Genomic DNA, 19,869 nt, shown 5'->3' with positions numbered 1-19,869 from the left:
ATTTAAAAAAACAACTATATGAACATAATTTTAGATCTTTCATTTAACATCATATAATCAAATAAACTACAAAATTATGTCGCAAAAGCCATAATAGTAGTACAGTACTTAATGTTAGATTTTGATCTGTCACTTTTTCAACTGGCAGTTTTTCATTAAGTACAGTATATGGAAAACTACAAAGTGGTGTGTAATTCAATATGTTAACATGACATTATTCAGCAGGTTTCATTTGATTTTATGAAGCAACATTTGTTAATTCTAAAGGGTGATGCAAAACTTTTGGCCTTAGTTATATGTCTTTTTAATACAATTAATTTAACAGAAAGCTACCAGATGTGTTTGCAAATTGCAATTACACAAAAGGGGTACCAGGTGTATAAACAGAAAAGGAGACATGCACATCACGGATGGCATAAAGAAAAGAAAGAACTACTAGTTGTATTCAGTGATAGATGCAGAGTACTGGTCTTGAAAAACTGCAGTCACACTGACCCTAATGTGGGGTTACACACTTTGTATAAAGCATGAAGCTAATGTCTACAAATCTTTTTTATCAGCTGTTAAGTGAAATAAAATTGGAGTTTTGTGTTGATTTGAACATGTGCATACAATAAGTGATTACAGAATAGTAAAAAAATAAAAATAAATACAAGACAGGATAAAATAATATGCAAAATAAAATGAAAAGCAAAAAAACTTAAATCATCAGACTTTTTATAGGGTACTCATAACATTTTCCATGTTATTCAAATGATGCATTATTAAGGTAAAACACATTTCCAAGTAATGTGTGTTTTTGGTGGCTCTTCTCCATCAGCTGTTCAAGAAATTAGTTGCACTGCTAGCCTGTGCCAGTATGCAGCTGTGGCCAAAAGTTTTGCATCACCTAGAATTTTAGGATGGAGACATATTTTACTATATGAACATAATATAGATCTTTTATTAGAAAATGATATTGCAAAAGTCGACTGGAAGCCAAAATAGTAGCACAGTATTTCATGTCGAAATGTCACTTTTTTTTTTTTTTTGATTGGTTAAAGCTTTTCGTTAAGTATGGTAAACTACAAAGCAGTGTGTCCTTAAATATGTTAACATAAAAAAACAACGTGTTAAATATATAGAATGGTGCAAAACTTTTGTTCATAGCTGTAGATGTGGGAAACTGGCAGACTTCACTGGTGCAGAACTGGTGGGTGCAAATCAATTAGGATTCACTCACCGGGCATGAGTCCAGCAACTTTTCTGCTTTGGTAACTCAAGCCTGTGAAATTGTGTTTCTATGCTCCTTTTGAATTCAGCACAGCTGTTGATCACATAGGCTTTGTGTACTGAAACACCATGCTCGGCCTGATCTGTATCGGCAAACCCATGCAGAACATCAGCATCGCTCTCCTTGATTCAATCAGGATATACTGTATTGTAAAGTGGTAGAAGTTGGTTCTCTCTTAGGCTTCTAACTTAAATATACTCTATGTTGCTTTCATATGCACAAGGAGGCAGTACTTACATGTCTGTGCATATTTTCATTCAGATGACTTTCAGTTGAATTCATATCCACTGCAATGTAGCATTTTGCTTTGATTTACGCAAAAGCCAGCCATCTCAGGGGGAATAAAATACTCAAAATTGGAGTAGCAGAACTCAAGATGATCATAAAAGCACCATTCAAATGTATTACAAGCTATGTTCACAGACCATCTATATTTAACTATGCTATTTGTGTTTAAAGAGACAGCTTTGCAAAGTTTCAATATTTTTTTCAATGGAACATCTGCTCCACCAACCAAGCTGTCGTCTTGGCTCCCAGGGCGATGCACAGTCAAAACGATGATGGCTAACCTCATTCTTTCTGATGATACGTGTGAACACAGCACTCAACCCTTGCACTGTCAGGTGAAAACTAATAATACAGATAACAATCAAGCACTGAGTTTACACATGCATGATGTATGTGTGTTTTTTTTAAACACCAACAAGAAAGTCCTACTATTTCAACACAGCGTCGATGGCTCACTTGGCTGCAGCCAGTTGCAGGCAATGTTGAAACAACCAATTCGACGTCAGGGGTATTACTCATTTCATCGCTGATCGGGAAAACCCCCGTGAATGACACATGCGCGTACAAATCAGACCTTCTTCTGATAGGCTGATGGAACATTGTAATGTGTCATATTAAAAATGTCCAGCATGGTTATTTCTAGTACAAGGATGGGGTCCAGTTTAGGTGAAGGAGAGGATTTGCAAGTAATGTGAACAGCGGTGCTTATGGGGAGCAATATGTAATATGAGATTCTTAAAATGAACTGTGGTGAATATGCAGAGGTATAGCTGGTTCTTTGAAGCCCAATAAATATTGTAGCTGTTGTTTTTTTTTTTTTTTTTTTTTTCTACTATGGGTATGATTTGATTGTATGATAAATATGCTTTTGTTGTATTCTAGGGGTGGGGATTTCGAACAATAAGATATTCGAGTATACCAAGAATAAAGGTTTCGAGTACTCGATCTTGTTAGAACGTATAAGGAGCGACCACCCTATGTGACAATGGGACGCATAGATAAATACAAAATTTACTCGAATATTCGGACATCCCTACAGTATCCCACAAATAAAACTGGTACCGTTATTGATTAGTACGAATGTATTAATACATACCTAATCTCTTATATAGTTAAGATATATGTACATTAGACATGGGGAATTCAGGGTCATGTATCTATATTAGGATCACAAGAAAATTGCTATATACTTGTTAAATAATAAAAACAAATCATAATAACAATTAAAAATACATGAAACCTCTTTATTGGGCCAGTCTTGGGAGAAACAAAAATTTTGCCTCAAAGGGGAAGTGATCTTACTGCTGAAAGTACCAGAAAATTCTTCAAAAAAACAAATAAATAAATCAATTAAATAATAAAAAAAAAAATTTTATTTATTCTATTTTAAAAATATTAGTTTTGTTCTAAATTATTGTTTGTAAATATTGCTATATCATTAAAACATAAAAAAATACATTATTATAATTGTTATTATAAATGTAAACTAGATAATACATTTCATTTTTGTAGACAGCGATTTTTGTCGAGCATGTTAATGTATTTGAGTGACCTGTATTACAAATTTAAAAGGTGAATATTTTATGCGAATTAACTACTGTTTATTAAAGAAAGCGACAATAGACTATATAACAGAGAAGATTGTGAAACTGACAACCCGGGGCTCAAACTCCTTGGTCCTGTGAGAACTATTCGATCCTGACACAATTCTTGAGTCAGCCACGATGACGTCTCTTGTAAAATCATCGAGTTTACGCCTTGTTGCGTCATCAACGTGGTGTGGGGCGAGTGGGAAAGCGCAGACACGCCCGCTTATCCGCCATTTGTAAGCATTTTCAAAGAGAACTGATATCAACAGGGGGAAGAAAAAAAAAAGCATTAAAAACCTATCTAGAATTATCCAGCTTTTAAAATTATAATCCAAGACCTGGCGGCGTAAAGCCGTGTCAATGCGGCTAGGAGTGTGAAGCAGAGGATCGCTGCAGAATTCATTTCAAAGCGGAGACGTGTTCGGATCGAAGGCCGCCATTTTCACAGCAAAGTCTAGTACTGGACAAAAAAGGCTTTTTATAAACCGCTTTCACGAAATCAGGGGCTCTGTATTCCACACTGCAAATATAAGTATACCAATATTTTTATATGTATATTGCGGACATGCCTGATATTTAGCACAATGAGGGACGATTTATTTAAGTAAAAAGACAGTCTGTTAGATGTGTTGAGTGCTGATAACTGATTTTAAAAAAAATAAGGAAAAGTTAAACTAATTGCGATATTCATTATATGCATTCGATTTCTGAATGAGTTTTTTTTTTTAAATGACTGTTTATTGAAAGTGGAAACTGAGCATTAGGATGATTTAAGTCAGTGGTGGTGCATAGACGTTTCTCGAGGAACGTTTAGCTACAGAAGCTTATTTCAATTTCCTTGTAGTAATCTGTTACATTTGCACCCAGTTTGATTTTTAAATTGTAAAGATTTTTGGAGTGCAGTTCACCCTGGATCATTTTAAAGCGTATGTGCTTCTTTCAAAGTAGCGGTTTAGATTGAGCTATTGTGTGTGTTCCAAAAAAATCAATAATCATGTCATCAGCACGGTTCGATTCCTCGGATCGGTCTAGCTGGTATTTCGGACCCGTTTCCCGACAAGAAGCCCAGAACCGGTTACAGGGACAGAGACACGGCATGTTCCTGGTCCGGGATTCATCTACTTGCCCTGGTGACTATGTGCTGTCGGTGTCGGAAAACTCAAAAGTGTCTCACTATATCATCAACTCGTTACCAAACAAAAGGTTTAAAATAGGAGATCAGGAGTTTGAACATCTACCAGCGCTTTTGGAATTCTACAAAATACATTACTTGGACACAACAACACTTATAGAGCCAGCAACGAGGTAAACCATTCAGTAACACTGTTTTTAACGTTTGTTCATTGAGCTGTAGAGGTAAATTCTGACTGCTTTACACGTGAGACGTTTGTTGTAGTTAAAACTGATTGTGGGAGTGTGTGTGTGTCCTTAAAACCTTCACGTCTGTAACTCAATGGTGTTTCTTCCTCAATGCTTTTGTTTTGTTTTTTAAAATGAAAACTTCCGTTTTTTTGCTTGACAGGCCAAATTTAGCAGTGGGCTACCGGAACACATTTGGTTTTTGCTAATGTTTTTTTTTTTTTTTTTTTGTCAGCCTTGTTAATATATTTAAAAATATTAAACAAGAAGTACCAGAACACCCGCAGAAGCAAAATAATCTTTTAAATATATTGTAGTATTTTACGTACGTCTACATAGTAACTCTTGGGCCAAGATCAATATATCAAATGCAGTATTCCATCTCTTAGGGAAACAGGTTGAAAGTTGTTTAATTTTCTAAACGAGGTCCGCTTAACTTTAGTGGTACTGGATTAGGAAGCTACAATCGGGCTATAAAAAATCAGTTATTGTGTAGGTTACTCGATTAATAAATATTATGGGGTAACAGATGGATTCTGCAATTAAACAAATTGTGTATTGTAGAAGCATACTGAAGTGTGCTCCCAAGAAATCCAGGATTACAAAGTACAAAATATCATTGTATTTCAAAGAATGTATTCGTCGCTTTCTCTTGGGAATTAGTCAGACTTTGTCTTGCAGTTGTTGTCTGAGAGAATTGACAGACCTGTCTTGTGTAAGTTGTTGCTCATCAGATTTGAGGAAATGTAAAGACTCTAGTTCCTTTTGTCACATAGGTATCCATTCTTTTTATATACTAGGAGAACATAATTAATTATTTAAGCGGAAGCTGTTCTGCATGGTTTATTATAACTGTTATCTTCTACCTTACAAACTTAATAGGTACCCAAATCCAGCCATAGGAACCAGTCCTGCACCTGTTCTGGGATCAGCAGAAGAAAACCTGGAATACGTTCGGACACTGTATGATTTCACTGGGAACGATGCAGAGGACCTTCCCTTCAAGAAAGGCGAGATCCTGATAATCCTAGACAAGCCCGAGGATCAGTGGTGGAGCGCCCGCACCAAGGAGGGCAGAGTCGGCATGATCCCTGTGCCGTACGTGGAAAAGCTTGTTCGACCATCGCCGCACCAGTTCCACGGCAACAGAAATTCAAACAGTTATGGCATCCCTGAGCCTGCACACGCCTACGCCCAGCCACAGCCACCCTCCCCTCTCCCCCCTACCACCCCAGGGGCTGTCATCAACCCTCTGCCCTCCACACAGAACGGACCTGTCCTGGCTAAAGCTATCCAGAAACGAGTGCCTTGTGCTTACGACAAGACAGCCCTGGCACTAGAGGTAAGAGATTTGTTACACACGTTGAACATTTGTGCTGCACACATTGTAATGTAAAGCATTCTTTAGGGATGTCTGTTCTCCCTGTGCAGGGAGTCTAATCAAGTGTATGTGTGTTTGTTTAATATCTTGCAAGTTGAAGAAAAAAAGTACAAATGAGCAATATGTTTTTTGCTTTGCTTTTTTTGCTGGCGCATTGGTGTTCATTTCCTTGGAGGGAAGTGCAAATTGGGTTACATTTTAATGAAAATGAAATGGCACTTGAGAAATAGAATAATTAGGTTCAAAATGTCTGTGACGCATGTGGTTCATAGTATTTAGGACAAACACAAGATTCCGCCTGGGAGATAAATGAGCTTCATCTAGAAGTTAATAAAAATAGCTTTTTATTTTAGGACATAATAAATTCAGGACCCTTTCTTCCCTGACTTCATATGAGTAATACACCCATTTAATTCTACCAGTTATTAATGAGCTCTATTTCCTGTTTTGAACCAGATTACTGCCGGTCCTGACAAAATGAAAAGGAAGACACTTTAGTGGTAAAAGGATTCAAAATATGACATTTTAGTCAGGATTATAAATATTAAAGCCTAACCGTTAGCTGCTAAACTTGGTGCCAGACATGGGAAATTGTTAGAAAATGCTGTGCGAGGTAGGGCTGAGCTAAATTAATTCTTGCTGCAGTCCACATCAAAGCAAAGTCAAAACCCACAAATGCTAAGCACTGCCCACTCTGCAGTAGTCCACAGGCCTCTGATGTTAGTGTCTGAATCTGGAAGATTAGAGGTTGCTTTTTGAATTCTAAACACACCACAACGATGGCGTTCCAAAAACAATCAGAAGTACAGCTCCGCACAACAAGCAAGCGTTCCTAAGCTGCTAGTGTGTGTGTGTGTAGCAGCAGCAGCAGTCTCTGGTTAGATTCCATATAACTTCATAAATGTTTCAACTTTAAGAATAAAAATATTAAACGGTTTTAATTTTGTTTTCTGCATTGATGCCACACATGTAAAAGACTACACCTGTACAGCAGTTGTGTTTATGGAAATGCTGTTAAAACACTTGCTGCTGTATAATGCTAACATCATTATTTGGTGCTTATTTTTCAGTTCTAAACTTTTACTGCACCCTCAATAGCCTCGTTCATAGGTAAGGTAGATTGAACTAGAAAGTAGGCTATTATGCTTATTCCCCAATAAAGGGGAATGTTTAGACAAGCCCTTCAAAAGGTGTATTTAGATTTTGTTGTAGTGCTCCACAATTAGATTATTTGCAAAATTGACATAAAGTTCAAATTGGGCAGTGCTTCTGTTCTGACCTGCATACATTTTAACAGTGGGCAGAATAGTAGCTGTAAGATTTGATATTTGGCACTTTGTTTGCACATCGGGAAGTGATACCTGGGAAAGTTCTCTCAATAGGTTTCCACGTGTGCGAAGACTTCAGATTACTACAAGGTGTGGCAAGTAGATCATTGAGTAGCTGTGGAATGTACCTCTGACTAGTGTTGCTCGGGGCAGTGAATTCCTGCTTGAACTGGAAACTGAAAACATTCTTCATGATCTTGGTGATGTTTTCAGGCTGTTTCATCAGGGTGTGCTCATACTGGAGGTGGTGTCTGGATTACACTGGTTGTTTGGGCTTTACACGAAGGTGTCAGAAGAACCGTTAAATGCATGAGTTCCAATCCGTTTTGATTTACATCCTAGTCAAAATCTATAACTGTGTGTGTGTATATATGTCTTATCTCACTACTTAATTATGATTTTATTTGTTATCCTAATGTGCAGAGGGGCTGTGGTCTGGAGTCATTTTAAACACCAAGCTGTAAATATTTTTTGCCAGATTTGACTTAATACTTGGCCTTTTACTAACGTGAAGCCCATTCTTCTTTATTTTACTTATTTGTATAGTTTACTCTTTCAGATTCTTCAAACTCTACATTCATAAAACCTAAAGCTGTACTTTAAGTTTCATAACTTGTTTTTTTGTTCATGCCCATACAGGTCGGAGACATTGTAAAGGTGACAAGGATGAACATTAGTGGCCAGTGGGAGGGTGAGGTGAATGGCCGAAGAGGTCTGTTCCCCTTCACTCACGTTAAAATAATTGACCCCAAGAACCCAGAAGAAAGCGAATGAGTGTGTTTTTTTTTTTTCTTCACATCTTCACTGCTGCCACAATTCGCCTGTCCTGTTATCAGCATCGTATTTGGTGCATTGCTTCTATGAGCTTCTCAGTCAAACGAGAAGTCTTCAACATTTAATCTTCTGCTGTAGATGGGATACTTCTGACAATTCGGAACGCTGCCTATAAACTGCCATTAACCCCTTTCAGTAATTAAAATCAGGTTTAACAAGTAGTTTGAATGTTTTATGAGTTTAATATTGTTTTTTTTTTTTTTTTTTAACTGTTGGCTACACAACTTCTGAGCCATGGTGTTTGATGTATGTCTTCAATTTAAGTGACTACAGTTGCTAACTAAAGTCAAATGTGTTTTATCAGCTTTGTGACAATGACCAGAAGGGGTTCATTTAAATGTTTTAAGGATAAGAAATGTAATCAGTCGAAAAATGGTATGACAGTGAAATGAACTACTGTGCTATAAAGGTCTGTTCATTCACTTTTGTACCTTAAACATAAGGATAAGACAGCTGCCGTTCTTGTAGAATAATGTAAAGTCAGCGTGGCTAACTGTAAAATGGTGTGTTTGGCACAGGCTGGATAAGGTAAGCCATACCTATTTGAAGCAAGGCTGTCATTCTTGAGCAACAAAGACGATGATTATGAAGACCATCCCAGAGATGCTATTATTTATGACAACAAAAAATGCTTTCCTCCAAAAGTTTTTGTGAATGAAGCTTGCGTTAATCTCAAAGAAGAAAGAGACTGAAAGGCTGCATTTTTTACACGGGCTTAAATGTAAATTGGGGTCTAAATAAGGTGTAAAAATGTTAACTTTTTGTGCCATAACTTCCTGCTCTAATTGTAGCAACAGCCGAAAAGATGTTTTGGATGCAACGGGGTGGTTATGAAACACAATCATGGAGGATGTGCGTTACAAGCACTGCATTTGTGGTAAGCTTTGAAAGGGAAACACTGCAGGCTCCTACAGTATTTGTTTTTCTTTATCTGTAGTGTGTGTGAGGGTAAAGACTGTCCCTTTTGAAGAAACCTTCATAACCCATTTTTACCTGAGCTCTTTAATTCCAGACATGGTAAGTAATTTAGGGCTTTCTATCCAGAGTGAGTCAGTCACTACTCCTTTAACAATGTTACGTGATCAAGAGTTTATGGGTATACCCAGAAAACAACAAAGAAGAAAGGAAGAACCCAGTGCTTTGAGTGGCTCATTTCTCCTGTACCATTTATCACAAACCAGTTTACACAACCCTGTTGTATTTTTCAGAAACTTTATAGAAAAAGCACATGTCCTTGAATAACCATCTGTTTCAACCCCCTTTCCCAAAAAGGTTTGCTGGAGTGTTTCCCTTTTAACGCTTTGTGCTGCTGGATGTTCTCTTGCTTGCTTTGTTATAGGCTGATAGAATACTGCATTAGGCTGTCCGCACAGAAACCACATTGTTCATGCTGCTGTCAGGTGGATTATCCCCAGTCATGTTTTTTTTTGTTTGTTTTTTTAGACGAGAAAAAACATTGTTAAATTAGGTTGTCAAACTGTAAAAGTTTGTAATGAAATCTGCGCTCGTCGTGCGTTTTTACTTGTGCTGAAATAAATGCATAATGCAAACTTGAGTAAGAATTAAAAGGGAAAATGCCTGTCTGGCCTCTCTGCATGAGATCCTAACCTTGTTTTAATTTTATTGTTTTGTGTTAAGGGAAGGACAAACGTTGCTTTGTGTCGCTCTGGAATGCACATGTTTCTTCCTGTGTAATGCTAATACAACCTTCATTCTAACCCTGTGATTGAACAATAACTACTAGTGTTTAAATATTGCATCTGAACTGTAAACGTCATGATCCGATATAAAGCATTTGCTTTCAAAAATGACGGGGGGGGGGGGGTTATGTCTAAATTGTATTTTTGTTTGTCAGATTAACAGTATTACAGTACCTATAATCATAATTTAGGGTGCATACAGAATATCCATGTCTCTTAAACAAATCAGTGCCTTTTATTTTCTTACCATTTACAGTTGTAACAGTGCGTCACATGGTTAACACCAATGTTCTGTAAATAAAATTGACATCAAGATCCGTCATTTGTTCCTGCTATTGTAGCTTCCTTTTTGCAACACTGATTTTTCAATTCGTAAAATTGAAGGTTTATTGAATTCCTGAGAATGGGTGTATGTTCAGTGGTAAAGTGTGTCACTAAAAACTGCCTGTGCAAGTAAACTCTTACACTGCAGATCTTTTAAACGGGTCGAAGAAAGATTCAGTAAGAGCATTTGAAAGTATTTCAATAGTTTCAAAGGCTTAACCGGAGCAGGGTATCAGTCCAATTATGAGCTGCTGGTATTTCTGTAAAGTCAGTGTTGAAAGGGATTAAAACTGTTACATTAAACTTACATGCCCTCCATTTGAACTACTTTGAAAACTTTTCTAAGCCCAGATGACCATGTACTTGCACCGATGTTTTTAATTGCAGTAGCATATATTTAGGGCTTGAAGTTTTGGGATTTATTTTTGATCACATGATGTCCCTTTAAGCTTATTTTGAGGCGATTCTGTAATTCAGAAAAGGCTGTTAATTCCTTTCATATCTTGATTGAGCTGGATTATGTTTCGCTTTCTTTTTCATTTCAGACAGACATGACAAATGATAATGGCTTCTTCCTGATTCTAATTGCATGTAATTCTTGCAGTCGCCTAGTTTATCGTTGTGCTTTGTTATTTTCACTCATTGAAGTTTTCTCTGTTAAAATGCACAATGCGGTCCATCAGAAACCCTCTGAAATGTACTGAAGTTTCACTTACACTTGGTTTAAGATGAGCATGTCTGGTAAATGTTTTGCTGGAAATGTTAAAATCGCAAAAGAAAGTTTGAAGGGTACTATGTATTCATTCATATTCATATTGAAGGGTCATATGTATTCTAATTTAGTACTATTTTTGTTTTTATTTCACCTTCATTATAATGCCTCCCTTGATGGGCAAGCAATTAGTGGCTTTTAATTAGGTCCTATAATGGGATCCAGCCCAATTTAAAGGTTAAGTGTTTATAGTACTACATGGAAACTAATGAGACTTGGTAAAGGACCCTTTCACAATGTGCTAATTTCCAAATTGTCCAATTCAGTTTAAAGTGAAACCTGTAATGATTTATTTATTTGCATTTATATGAATGCAACTTTTAAATTTTTAAATCAAGAATGAAAACCCTGAAAGCTTAAAACAAATCTTTGAGTGGATTTTAGTTCAGCACATAATACCAGTAAGCAAACTGAATCGCCCAATTGAAATGAACAATAAGCAAAAGTGTCTGTGGGGACAGTGTTTCAAATGTGGGTGCAATGAGGCATGTAATCACACATCTTGTTAACAAATCACTTCCTTGTGGATTGTGGGGTTTTTTTATGTCAATTTGCAGGTTTGAATAGGTGCCCTTGGAATGACAAGTTTGGGGCTGTATCCATTACCACCTTCAAGTGGTCTCCAAAGAACAGTTAATTTTCTATAGCGATTTGCCCTCTCTGTGTAAAATGATGATGGAACCAGAGCTGGTGCAAATTGGGGGTGAACTATTCACTGTTATGACATAAAATTAATATGCATATACAGTTATCTGCACACCATTTTAGTAAGAAAGAGCACAATGGGTTTAAAAATACAAATAATTTTAATAACCCAACATTTGATTCTTTGATCCTGTAAAAGCTTGGAGCAGCACACAAAGCTGCAGTATGTGATGCAGTGCCTAACTAATTTTTGTAGTAGGAATGTGTAGCTGTATGATGTATAGATGGGGTTGCTTACCCATTTCAATCCTGGTTAGCATTTTACTGCAAGAACGCCTTTCCTGAATGGGGAAATTCCCTTACGTCGATCTACAGCAGATACAAGGACTGTGACTATTATAACAATATATCCTTAGAAACAAAGATACCCGGTGATATTTTTTAGAGCCATACTTTCTACACAACATTGGATTAAAACTGCAAATGGAGGTTTCAGATAAATAAGGTAAGTAATTTGAAGTATACAAAATGTGTTACTGCTGGACAAGGATACTATACAGACCATAAAAATAAAACGTGTAGGTGTAGCACAGAAGGTTACAGTAAACGTGCATATCAAGATATTTCATCAACAGATTAGACCCCTCAGGTAAGGTTTAAATTTGAATCATTCAAATCACAAAAAACCGCCAGGCACTCAATAAACTCCAATACAGTCTTTTGATACGGCAATTTAAAAGCCACATAAATATTATTGCTCTCCAGCTCTTACAGCCATCTGATTAACTAGAACCCATGTGAGTTGACATGTACTCAGACTATAAAGACGCACGACTGAGTCTTAGTTGATCTGTGTTCCTGTTTGTAACTAACTAAGCTTTTTTAGTTTAGCTAATATACATTAGTGAACGCAATGAAGCCATTGCAATCTCTTGCTATACTGTTTATTCACTTGATCGCTTTGTGGTTTTCAACATTGGTAGGCAATGGTGTCGGTTTTGAACGTGTAGGATCACGATGGTTGGAGTATAACACATTATGAAGAGCTAACATAACACTGTCAATATATATTACGAATTCCTTCTGGAAAGCCAGACTCCGTTTATTTTTTATTTCTCTACTGCACAGTACTGTTTACTAATTTGGTTTGTTTTGCACAAAAAATGAATTATAGATTCAACTTTTTCAAATGTAACACTGTGATATAGGAATATGTAGTGATATGTAATAAAAAAAAGTAATACAAACAACATTGTCTTGGATTGTTTCTCGAAAGTGGAACTGTAATATAAATTTACATTTTTTATTGTGCTGTTGTAGTTATTTTGTGACCGGACTGAATTCCGAAACTATGCTGAATGCGGTTCCCGGTGAACTCTTTCTGTTTGTAAAGTTTGCTGTTTTTTTAACTTTTGTCCACAAGAGGGCTCTCGACTCATACACTGCAAGCAGCACACAGAGCCGCAAAATAATATGTAAATTCACATAATGTTTTGGTATGAGTTACTATAACCTCGGTTTTTAATAGCTGCTGTTTAGTAAGATATTCTTTTCTACTGCCTGCTTTGTTTACAGACATTTGCAACAGGTAAGTTTCTTTTTCGTTACAAACACACATATAATTCTAAATGCAGTAAGCAGATATTGCATTATTATTATTACACTATGTATCACAATTTTTGTTCCTGGGTAGTAAGTGTTATTTCCTAGTTGCTTATGCCTCAAAAGTATAGAAAATGGCTATTATTCCCCACAAACTTTGCTTTTGTGACCAGGACAGTAATATTTTGAAATGTACTTATTTCCAATGAGAAAACGGGCAAATTTGTGTCTTTTCATTCACATAAAGTCAGAAAAAAACAACATATGAATCCAAATTAACATGTATTTATACTAAAGTAATACAAAAATGACTACAAAAGATTTTGAAGGGAGTAGTTTTTTTCGAGATTTACGATTATACTGTAAATCACTTTCACGAATCAGCCCCCAAATGTAGTCTCCCATCATGTTCTCGTTATACTGTCCTTGGTAGCAACGTTCAAAGTCCAGTATATCCTGGTGGAAGCGCTCGCCTTGCTCCTCCGAGTACGCTCCTATGTTCTCCTTGAATTTATCAAGATGAGCATCAAGGATATGGACTTTGAGGGACATCCTACAGCCCATTGTGCCGTAGTTCTTCACCAGAGTCTCAACCAGCTCCACGTAGTTTTTGGCCTTGTGATTGCCCAGGAAGCCCCAAACCACTGCAATAAAGCTGTTCCAAGCAGCTATCTCCTTACTAGTGAGCTTCTTGGGGAATTCATTGCACTCCAGGATCTTCTTTATCTGTGGTCCGACGAAGACACCGGCTTTGACCTTTGCCTCAGACAGCTTAGGGAAGAAGTCTTGAAGGTACTTGAAGGCTGCCGACTCCTTCTCTAGAGCTCTGACAAATTGTTTCATAAGGCCCAATTTAATGTGCAGTGGTGGCATCAGCACCTTCCGGGGGTCCACCAGTGGCTCCTACTTGACGTTGTTCCTCCCCACAGAGAACTCGGTCCACTGTGGCCAGTCCCGCCTGTGGTAGTGCGCCTTGGTGTCCCTGCTGTCCAAAAGGCAAAGATAGCAGGGTATCTTGGTAAAACCGCCTTGGAGACCCATCAGGAATGCCACCATTACAGCCTCTTGATGCCATCTCAGAAAAATGCAGATATGTATCCACTTAGGCAACTGGAACTAAACTGAACTGGTGGGCTTAAGGCCCCTGTATTTATACTACTATTTATATTACTGGAAAGTTCTAGAAAGTTCTAGAAGTTACTCCAAGTTTACTCAGCACTGAATCTATCTAGAATGTTCTGGAAAATAGGTAAATTTCAAAATATCGCTGTCCTGGTCACAAAAGCAAAGTTTGTGGGGAATAATAGCCAATTTCTATACTATTGAGGCATAAGCAATTAGGAAATAACACTTACTACCCAGGAACCAAAAATAAATAAAAATTTGTTACACCATGTTATTATTATTTTCTTGGCTCACTTTGTTAGTTTCTGTAGTGGTCAGCTTTGCCTACAACGAATTAATGAAAATAATAACAACGCTTTTAAAAAGGAAATACTTGTGTAGTGTGACTTAAGATATACAATTTAAAAAGGAGGCAATCCAGATGCAGTTGAAATTCCTGATTATGGTTTCTATTTAGTGACGCTGTTTTTCAGAACATGGTGTTACTTGCGGTGTGCCTTGCTCCGCGTTCTCGGTGTGCACAGTCCGGTTGCACTAATGGGGGTGTCTTGTTCTAAATAACATTGGTGTCTGACGGTCAGTCATTGAGGAAGAGGGAAGACCCGTTCTGATTATTAAGGTCAAAGACGTGTTAGCCTCTTACATACAGAAGCCATTTGTAGGACTGTAGGTTACAGCGCCAGATGCCGTTAACACTTCAAAGAAGAGACGACAGAGCGCTTACATAATGCACATGTTTAAAGCGAAGCTTTTCGATTTCAATAGTCTCCCAGATACTTTCAGACAGGCTCTTCGGATGCATTTTTTTTTTTTTTTTTGTTACAATATTTATTTTGTTTTTTATCTACTGCATTTTTAATTCGCAGTTTCCTGTGTATGTTACGATTATATTTAAATTAATATAGCACGTTTCTGTGAATTATTCATGAACTATGCGTAGGTTCAGACATGTGATATTATGGATTCATCCACCCCCCGTGTATTGGACTATTAATTGTGGAAGGTGCTGTGAAAAAGGTTATCTGGTCAAACTTTATAGTCTGTTATGATATTGTTGAAGAAGGAGATCCAAATGGCTAGGGGCTGGGCTAGGGGACGGTAGTCTGCAGCACTTGGTTCTTTTTCAAAGGGTCTGAAAAAAACAGCAGTGTTTCCTGCTTCCTGCCTTGTTCAGGCCACTGAATACTCCCCATTTGGTTGCACTGGCTGTTCATTTTATGAAGTCTCTTGATTCTTTATTCCAGGTTTTGAAGGGCTGTTTTATCTGCAGCTGCCCCTGCTCCCCTGACTCCTCCTTCGCCCTTATCACAGGGGTGTGAATCCCGGCAGCCCAATTTGGCCAGACTTGTTCCCTTTAACCAGGAAATATAGGGCACACACTGGTTTTAACCTTCCTGGATCATCTGGGGGTAACTGCTGACAGTGGTAGCCGATGCCTTCCCCCAACTATTCCTTGTAACTACAGTTTCCAACAACAACCTTCATTTTTGATTTTATCCTTCTGTTCACTCTTCCTTAGTGGATAGCTGACCCTGTCGACAATGCCTCCCTTCTTTGAAACTTGTCACTAGTAACTTGTAGTAACGTTCCTTCTACTACTTGCAGTTATGCACCCAAGTAGCTGATAACTTGTCAAATCATATAGGCCCCTACATCTTAGAATTGCAGCTTCTTCTGTCTTATAGGACCTCCATGGAAATAAGACGTCTATGTCAGTGGTTTCTTATCCTGGTTATATAATAATAATAATAATAATAATAATAATAATAATAATAATAATAATAATAATAATAATAAAACATTGAATTGAAAAATACCCCCGGGAGACAAGTTTCCTTATTGTTCTGCTGTTTATTTAAGTAGGATTCTTTGGTGTCTGTTTACCAAACCACCAATCTGCTCATTACATTCTAAAGCCAAAGAATTGTGCTTGGGATGCTACTTTCAGCAAAAGAGAGGTTCTGAATGTCCTTGTATAACTGATCTAGAGAAAGAATAACTCCTCCTTTACCATTGCAGCATCATTCACTCAAACCCTCTTTGTTCTGCGTGTCTGACAGCTTGTTAAAAGCTTTTTCCCAAACACAGCTCTGTCAGTTAAATTGGTGTTGTTAAACAGCATGATCAATTCATTTAGACAGAACAGGCCACCCTGGGAATGACTGAAATGAATACCTGCTCGCTTAGTGCTGTCATGCTCAAGAACGGCTTTATTAGAGAGCATCGATTCTGAGCTTTTTGCTGCCCGTTATTGGTGCACTTTAAGGCTAATTAAACCGTTTTGCATTTTCTGAAAAACCCCTCTAAAAATTGTCGGCTTGTATATGTGTGTGTGTAGAGAGGGTGGGTATATATATATATATATATACATATATATGGGCTTGCCAATAGCCTGATATTGGTGACTTCTCCAGTGTAACTAATCTATTAATGGACTGGCCCTATACTCCTGTAGCTAACACTTATACCTTATTTATTATGTTTAATAGTGTAGTCTGGTAATTGGAACTAAAGAGGTTACAAACCACAGGCAAAGGCTCCAGGCTTATTTTAATTTAGCTTCAATTTTCATACCTGTTAGTAGTGCATAGTTTTGTGGCTTAGGTTAGCAACTGCATTGAAACCCACAGAACTGCAAAGCTGGAGTGGTTGTTATCCAAAATTAAAAAGATTAAGAACGTTATAATGCATAATTGAATTTAACAATGCATTTTAAAAAGCGTATTTGAACATGTTTTTCTAAATTAAAGTATTCACAAGTGAATGTATCTGCTGGCTTTTAAGCAACAAGACTCTGTCTGTCTGTCTGTCTGTCTGCCAGCTGTGAGTTATTGGAATCCCGGAGAGTCACAGTTTGTAAGGAGGCCCTGCACTTGAAAAGAAACTCACTCTAGTTGAATCTGCTGTCTAAATAAACAAGGCGGGGGAACAGGCCCTCCTATTCTATTCCAGACGATTGTAATGCAGAGGAAACAGAGGCTCATTTAGAGAAAGTCCTTACAAAGGATTAGCAGGATGAGCAGGGAGCAGGCTGGGTATCACCGAAGTGTGGCACTGCAGCATTACCCATGCAAACACTGCTGCCCATCGCAGTCTACAGTGTAAACCTCAACCTCTGAAGGTTGTGATCAGAAGATATACAGCAGAGGCTTGGAACTTACACAAGTGAACCTGGCAGTGTTTGTTCTGCAAGTACCAGGAGAAAGAACTATGAGCCTTTTGACACACCCACTAACCTGTGGAATAAAGTCTTCTTGCCTGCATGAATACTGTCTGCCAGTTTCTATAAAGACTGGACCCCCCCTGGTTTTGCATTGTTCCATATAGTGATAGACATATGGTGGAGGGTATCGCAAAATCAGCATGCAGAGATGTACAATAGGGTTCCTCAACGGTATGCACCTAGAGCCATTGTTAGTCGCTCCTGCTGTTCTGCGGCAACGCTAATCAAATCCACAAATACACGCAGGTGATCGGCTTCGTTCTGGGAATATATTCCATATTATATAAATCCCTTGAAATAGAATTCTGTAGTGAGTACAGTAGCGACTTACAATATTTTGAAATGTAATTATTATTATTTTGGGGATATTCATACTTATAAGCCAGTATGAATTTCTTTCTCGTATAACATTTTCTGCTGAAAAACACAAGATCAAACAGCACAGGTTTTGGCCTTTCCAAGCTACTGTGATTATTAAGCTTTTAAAACCTGCTCAACTGTGCCCATGTCCAGCTATAAAATGCGTGTTTATGGTGCACACCTGCACTTAGCGGCCGGCAGTGTGCAAATGGATTGATTTATTGATCAAACCGAATGGCTAACTCTCTTTTGTTTGTTTGTTTAGGTGCTTACAGTACAGATAACCCAGCACCATGACATTGTTAACTATCTCAGAAATTAGTGTTTCTCAGTAAAGTGGCTCTGTGGTTTACAACTATATAAAAATACAGTTCCCGTCAATCCTTTTATAGGGATGTGTTTCCTGTTGCGGTCTGATGTTTGTAAAGTGTATTATTTCTGTGTATTATTTCTTTTAGAGGGTGGGCTATGGGAACTCCAACAGCGCAGTTCAGTTCAGACTAATACCTGCAGGAGAGGGCTGCTCCACATTGTTGCAAGATTTAGAAAGGAAAAGTTGAACTTCACAGTAAAGATAAGAAGGTTGTGAAAAGGGTACTGGGTCTTGTTGATCTACTCTTAAGGTCACGTGGCGATCAATTGTCTTTTATCACTATCGACTTTTACTGTATTGCTTCAATTTAGATTAACACAGAACTGATTGCCCCTCCTCCCCTCTCTCTCTCTCTCTCTTCTCTCTCTCTCTCTCTCTCTCTCTCTCTCTCTCTCTCTCTCTCTCTCGTTAGCATTCTGATACTCTCCCTATCTGTAAATGAAGTCGTTCTTAGCATGTTTTGTGTTGTGCTGAATGTGTAGCCCTTCTCAGCACCAGTAGTTGCTTAAAGGGTGGTTGTCTTTTGAGTTGTAACTTGTAAAAAAGTACCCCCAAGAGGATCTATAAACTAGAGAGATCAGTCTTCCAGCCTTTTACCTCCATTTCATAAATACAAATGAACACAGTTAATGCTTAATTGAGAACAAAGACACAACAATACACTAATGAATCTTTGATAAATCACACTGTTACATCAGGGAGGGGAATAAGATTCCCTCTGTGTAGCAGTTTAATCCATTCCAGGTTTTACTGTGAGTTTAATAAGACACACTTGAGTTTGTTGCCAGTAGACTGTGCCTAATCAAGCTTGTGTTATAACCTGGAGTAGGTGCTATGCAATAGGAGTCTTATTGCCATCCCTACATCACGACTGAAAACGAGGTACAGGAATAAAAAAGCTAATGAAAAGTTGAAACAGCTTCTCCTTCCTAGACACTATAAAAAAATGAGATTAAGAGGCATCTCATTTAAATTGTTTCCCTGCAGTTGAAGAGGGAGGAAGGTGGCTTTATAGACTCTCAGGAGATTCTTTCCATTGCGTGGAGCAGCATGTGGAAGGCAGGCATGTGAGCTGCAATCACAGGTAAGATTAGTTCAGACCACTTCTTCTGTGTCTAAGTAATCACAAGCAGTAATGCCTGCAGTGTTGTGTAAACATATTGGCTTGACAAAGAATAATAGGAAGAGGTCCTGTGACTGATTACACGCTTACTAAATCTACACCCTGTCTTTCATCTCTGTAATCCGCTGAGCTCTGCATACAAAGTGACAGCACATTGCAAACAAATACAGTTAAGGGCAGTAACCCAAGCCCTTCTAATCCGTGTTTACTGTATGTGTGTTTGGAAAATTTTACTGCTTGTAATTTGCTTTTAGACCTGTACTAAGTGAGAAATAGCAATTCTTGAATCCCAGATGAAATCAGTACTATGCTGGTAAACGCCTGTGTCTTTGTAATTTACATAATATTTAGCCTTTTATGGGCCCCATAGTTAAAATGATGTGTCAAATTTTAAATTTGGATTATTTTAAAGGTAATTTATTAGACTTCTGGTACAGAATGTTTTATCAGTTCAATTTGCTTTTGTAGAAACTAGCAAATGGTGACATTTGTTAGTTTAAAAAAATATAATCACAAGTTTTCCCATATTTTCTTATAAAATCTGACAGCGATAGGGCTGCTTGTGCCTGT

The 19,869-nt window shown here is 37.7% G+C and overlaps 1 protein-coding gene across 1 annotated transcript; it reads left to right on the top strand.

Moving 5' to 3' along the window:
• Positions 1 to 3,363: 3,363 nt before the first annotated feature.
• On the top strand, positions 3,364 to 10,072 carry LOC121297140 (crk-like protein). Its single transcript, XM_041223217.1, has 3 exons — positions 3,364 to 4,455; positions 5,392 to 5,851; positions 7,858 to 10,072. Exons 1-3 carry the CDS (start codon positions 4,145 to 4,147, stop codon positions 7,990 to 7,992), a joined length of 906 nt encoding a protein of 301 aa, XP_041079151.1. The 5' UTR covers positions 3,364 to 4,144; the 3' UTR covers positions 7,993 to 10,072.
• Positions 10,073 to 19,869: the final 9,797 nt, after the last annotated feature.

This window comes from Polyodon spathula, chromosome 22 (assembly GCF_017654505.1).
Source record: "Polyodon spathula isolate WHYD16114869_AA chromosome 22, ASM1765450v1, whole genome shotgun sequence".
Classification (NCBI taxonomy): Eukaryota; Metazoa; Chordata; class Actinopteri; order Acipenseriformes; family Polyodontidae; genus Polyodon; species Polyodon spathula.
This window is presented reverse-complemented; position numbering and strand designations above follow the sequence as displayed.

What these genes read in the sequence shown, in the direction of transcription:
- LOC121297140 (XM_041223217.1), top strand. Translation starts at nt 4,145, where the DNA reads ATGTCATCAGCACGGTTCGATTCCTCGGATCGGTCTAGCTGGTATTTC. An exon ending in CTTATAGAGCCAGCAACGAG is followed by an intron (nt 4,456 to 5,391) that starts GTAAACCATTCA and finishes CAAACTTAATAG; the next exon opens with GTACCCAAATCCAGCCATAG. An exon ending in AGACAGCCCTGGCACTAGAG is followed by an intron (nt 5,852 to 7,857) that starts GTAAGAGATTTG and finishes ATGCCCATACAG; the next exon opens with GTCGGAGACATTGTAAAGGT.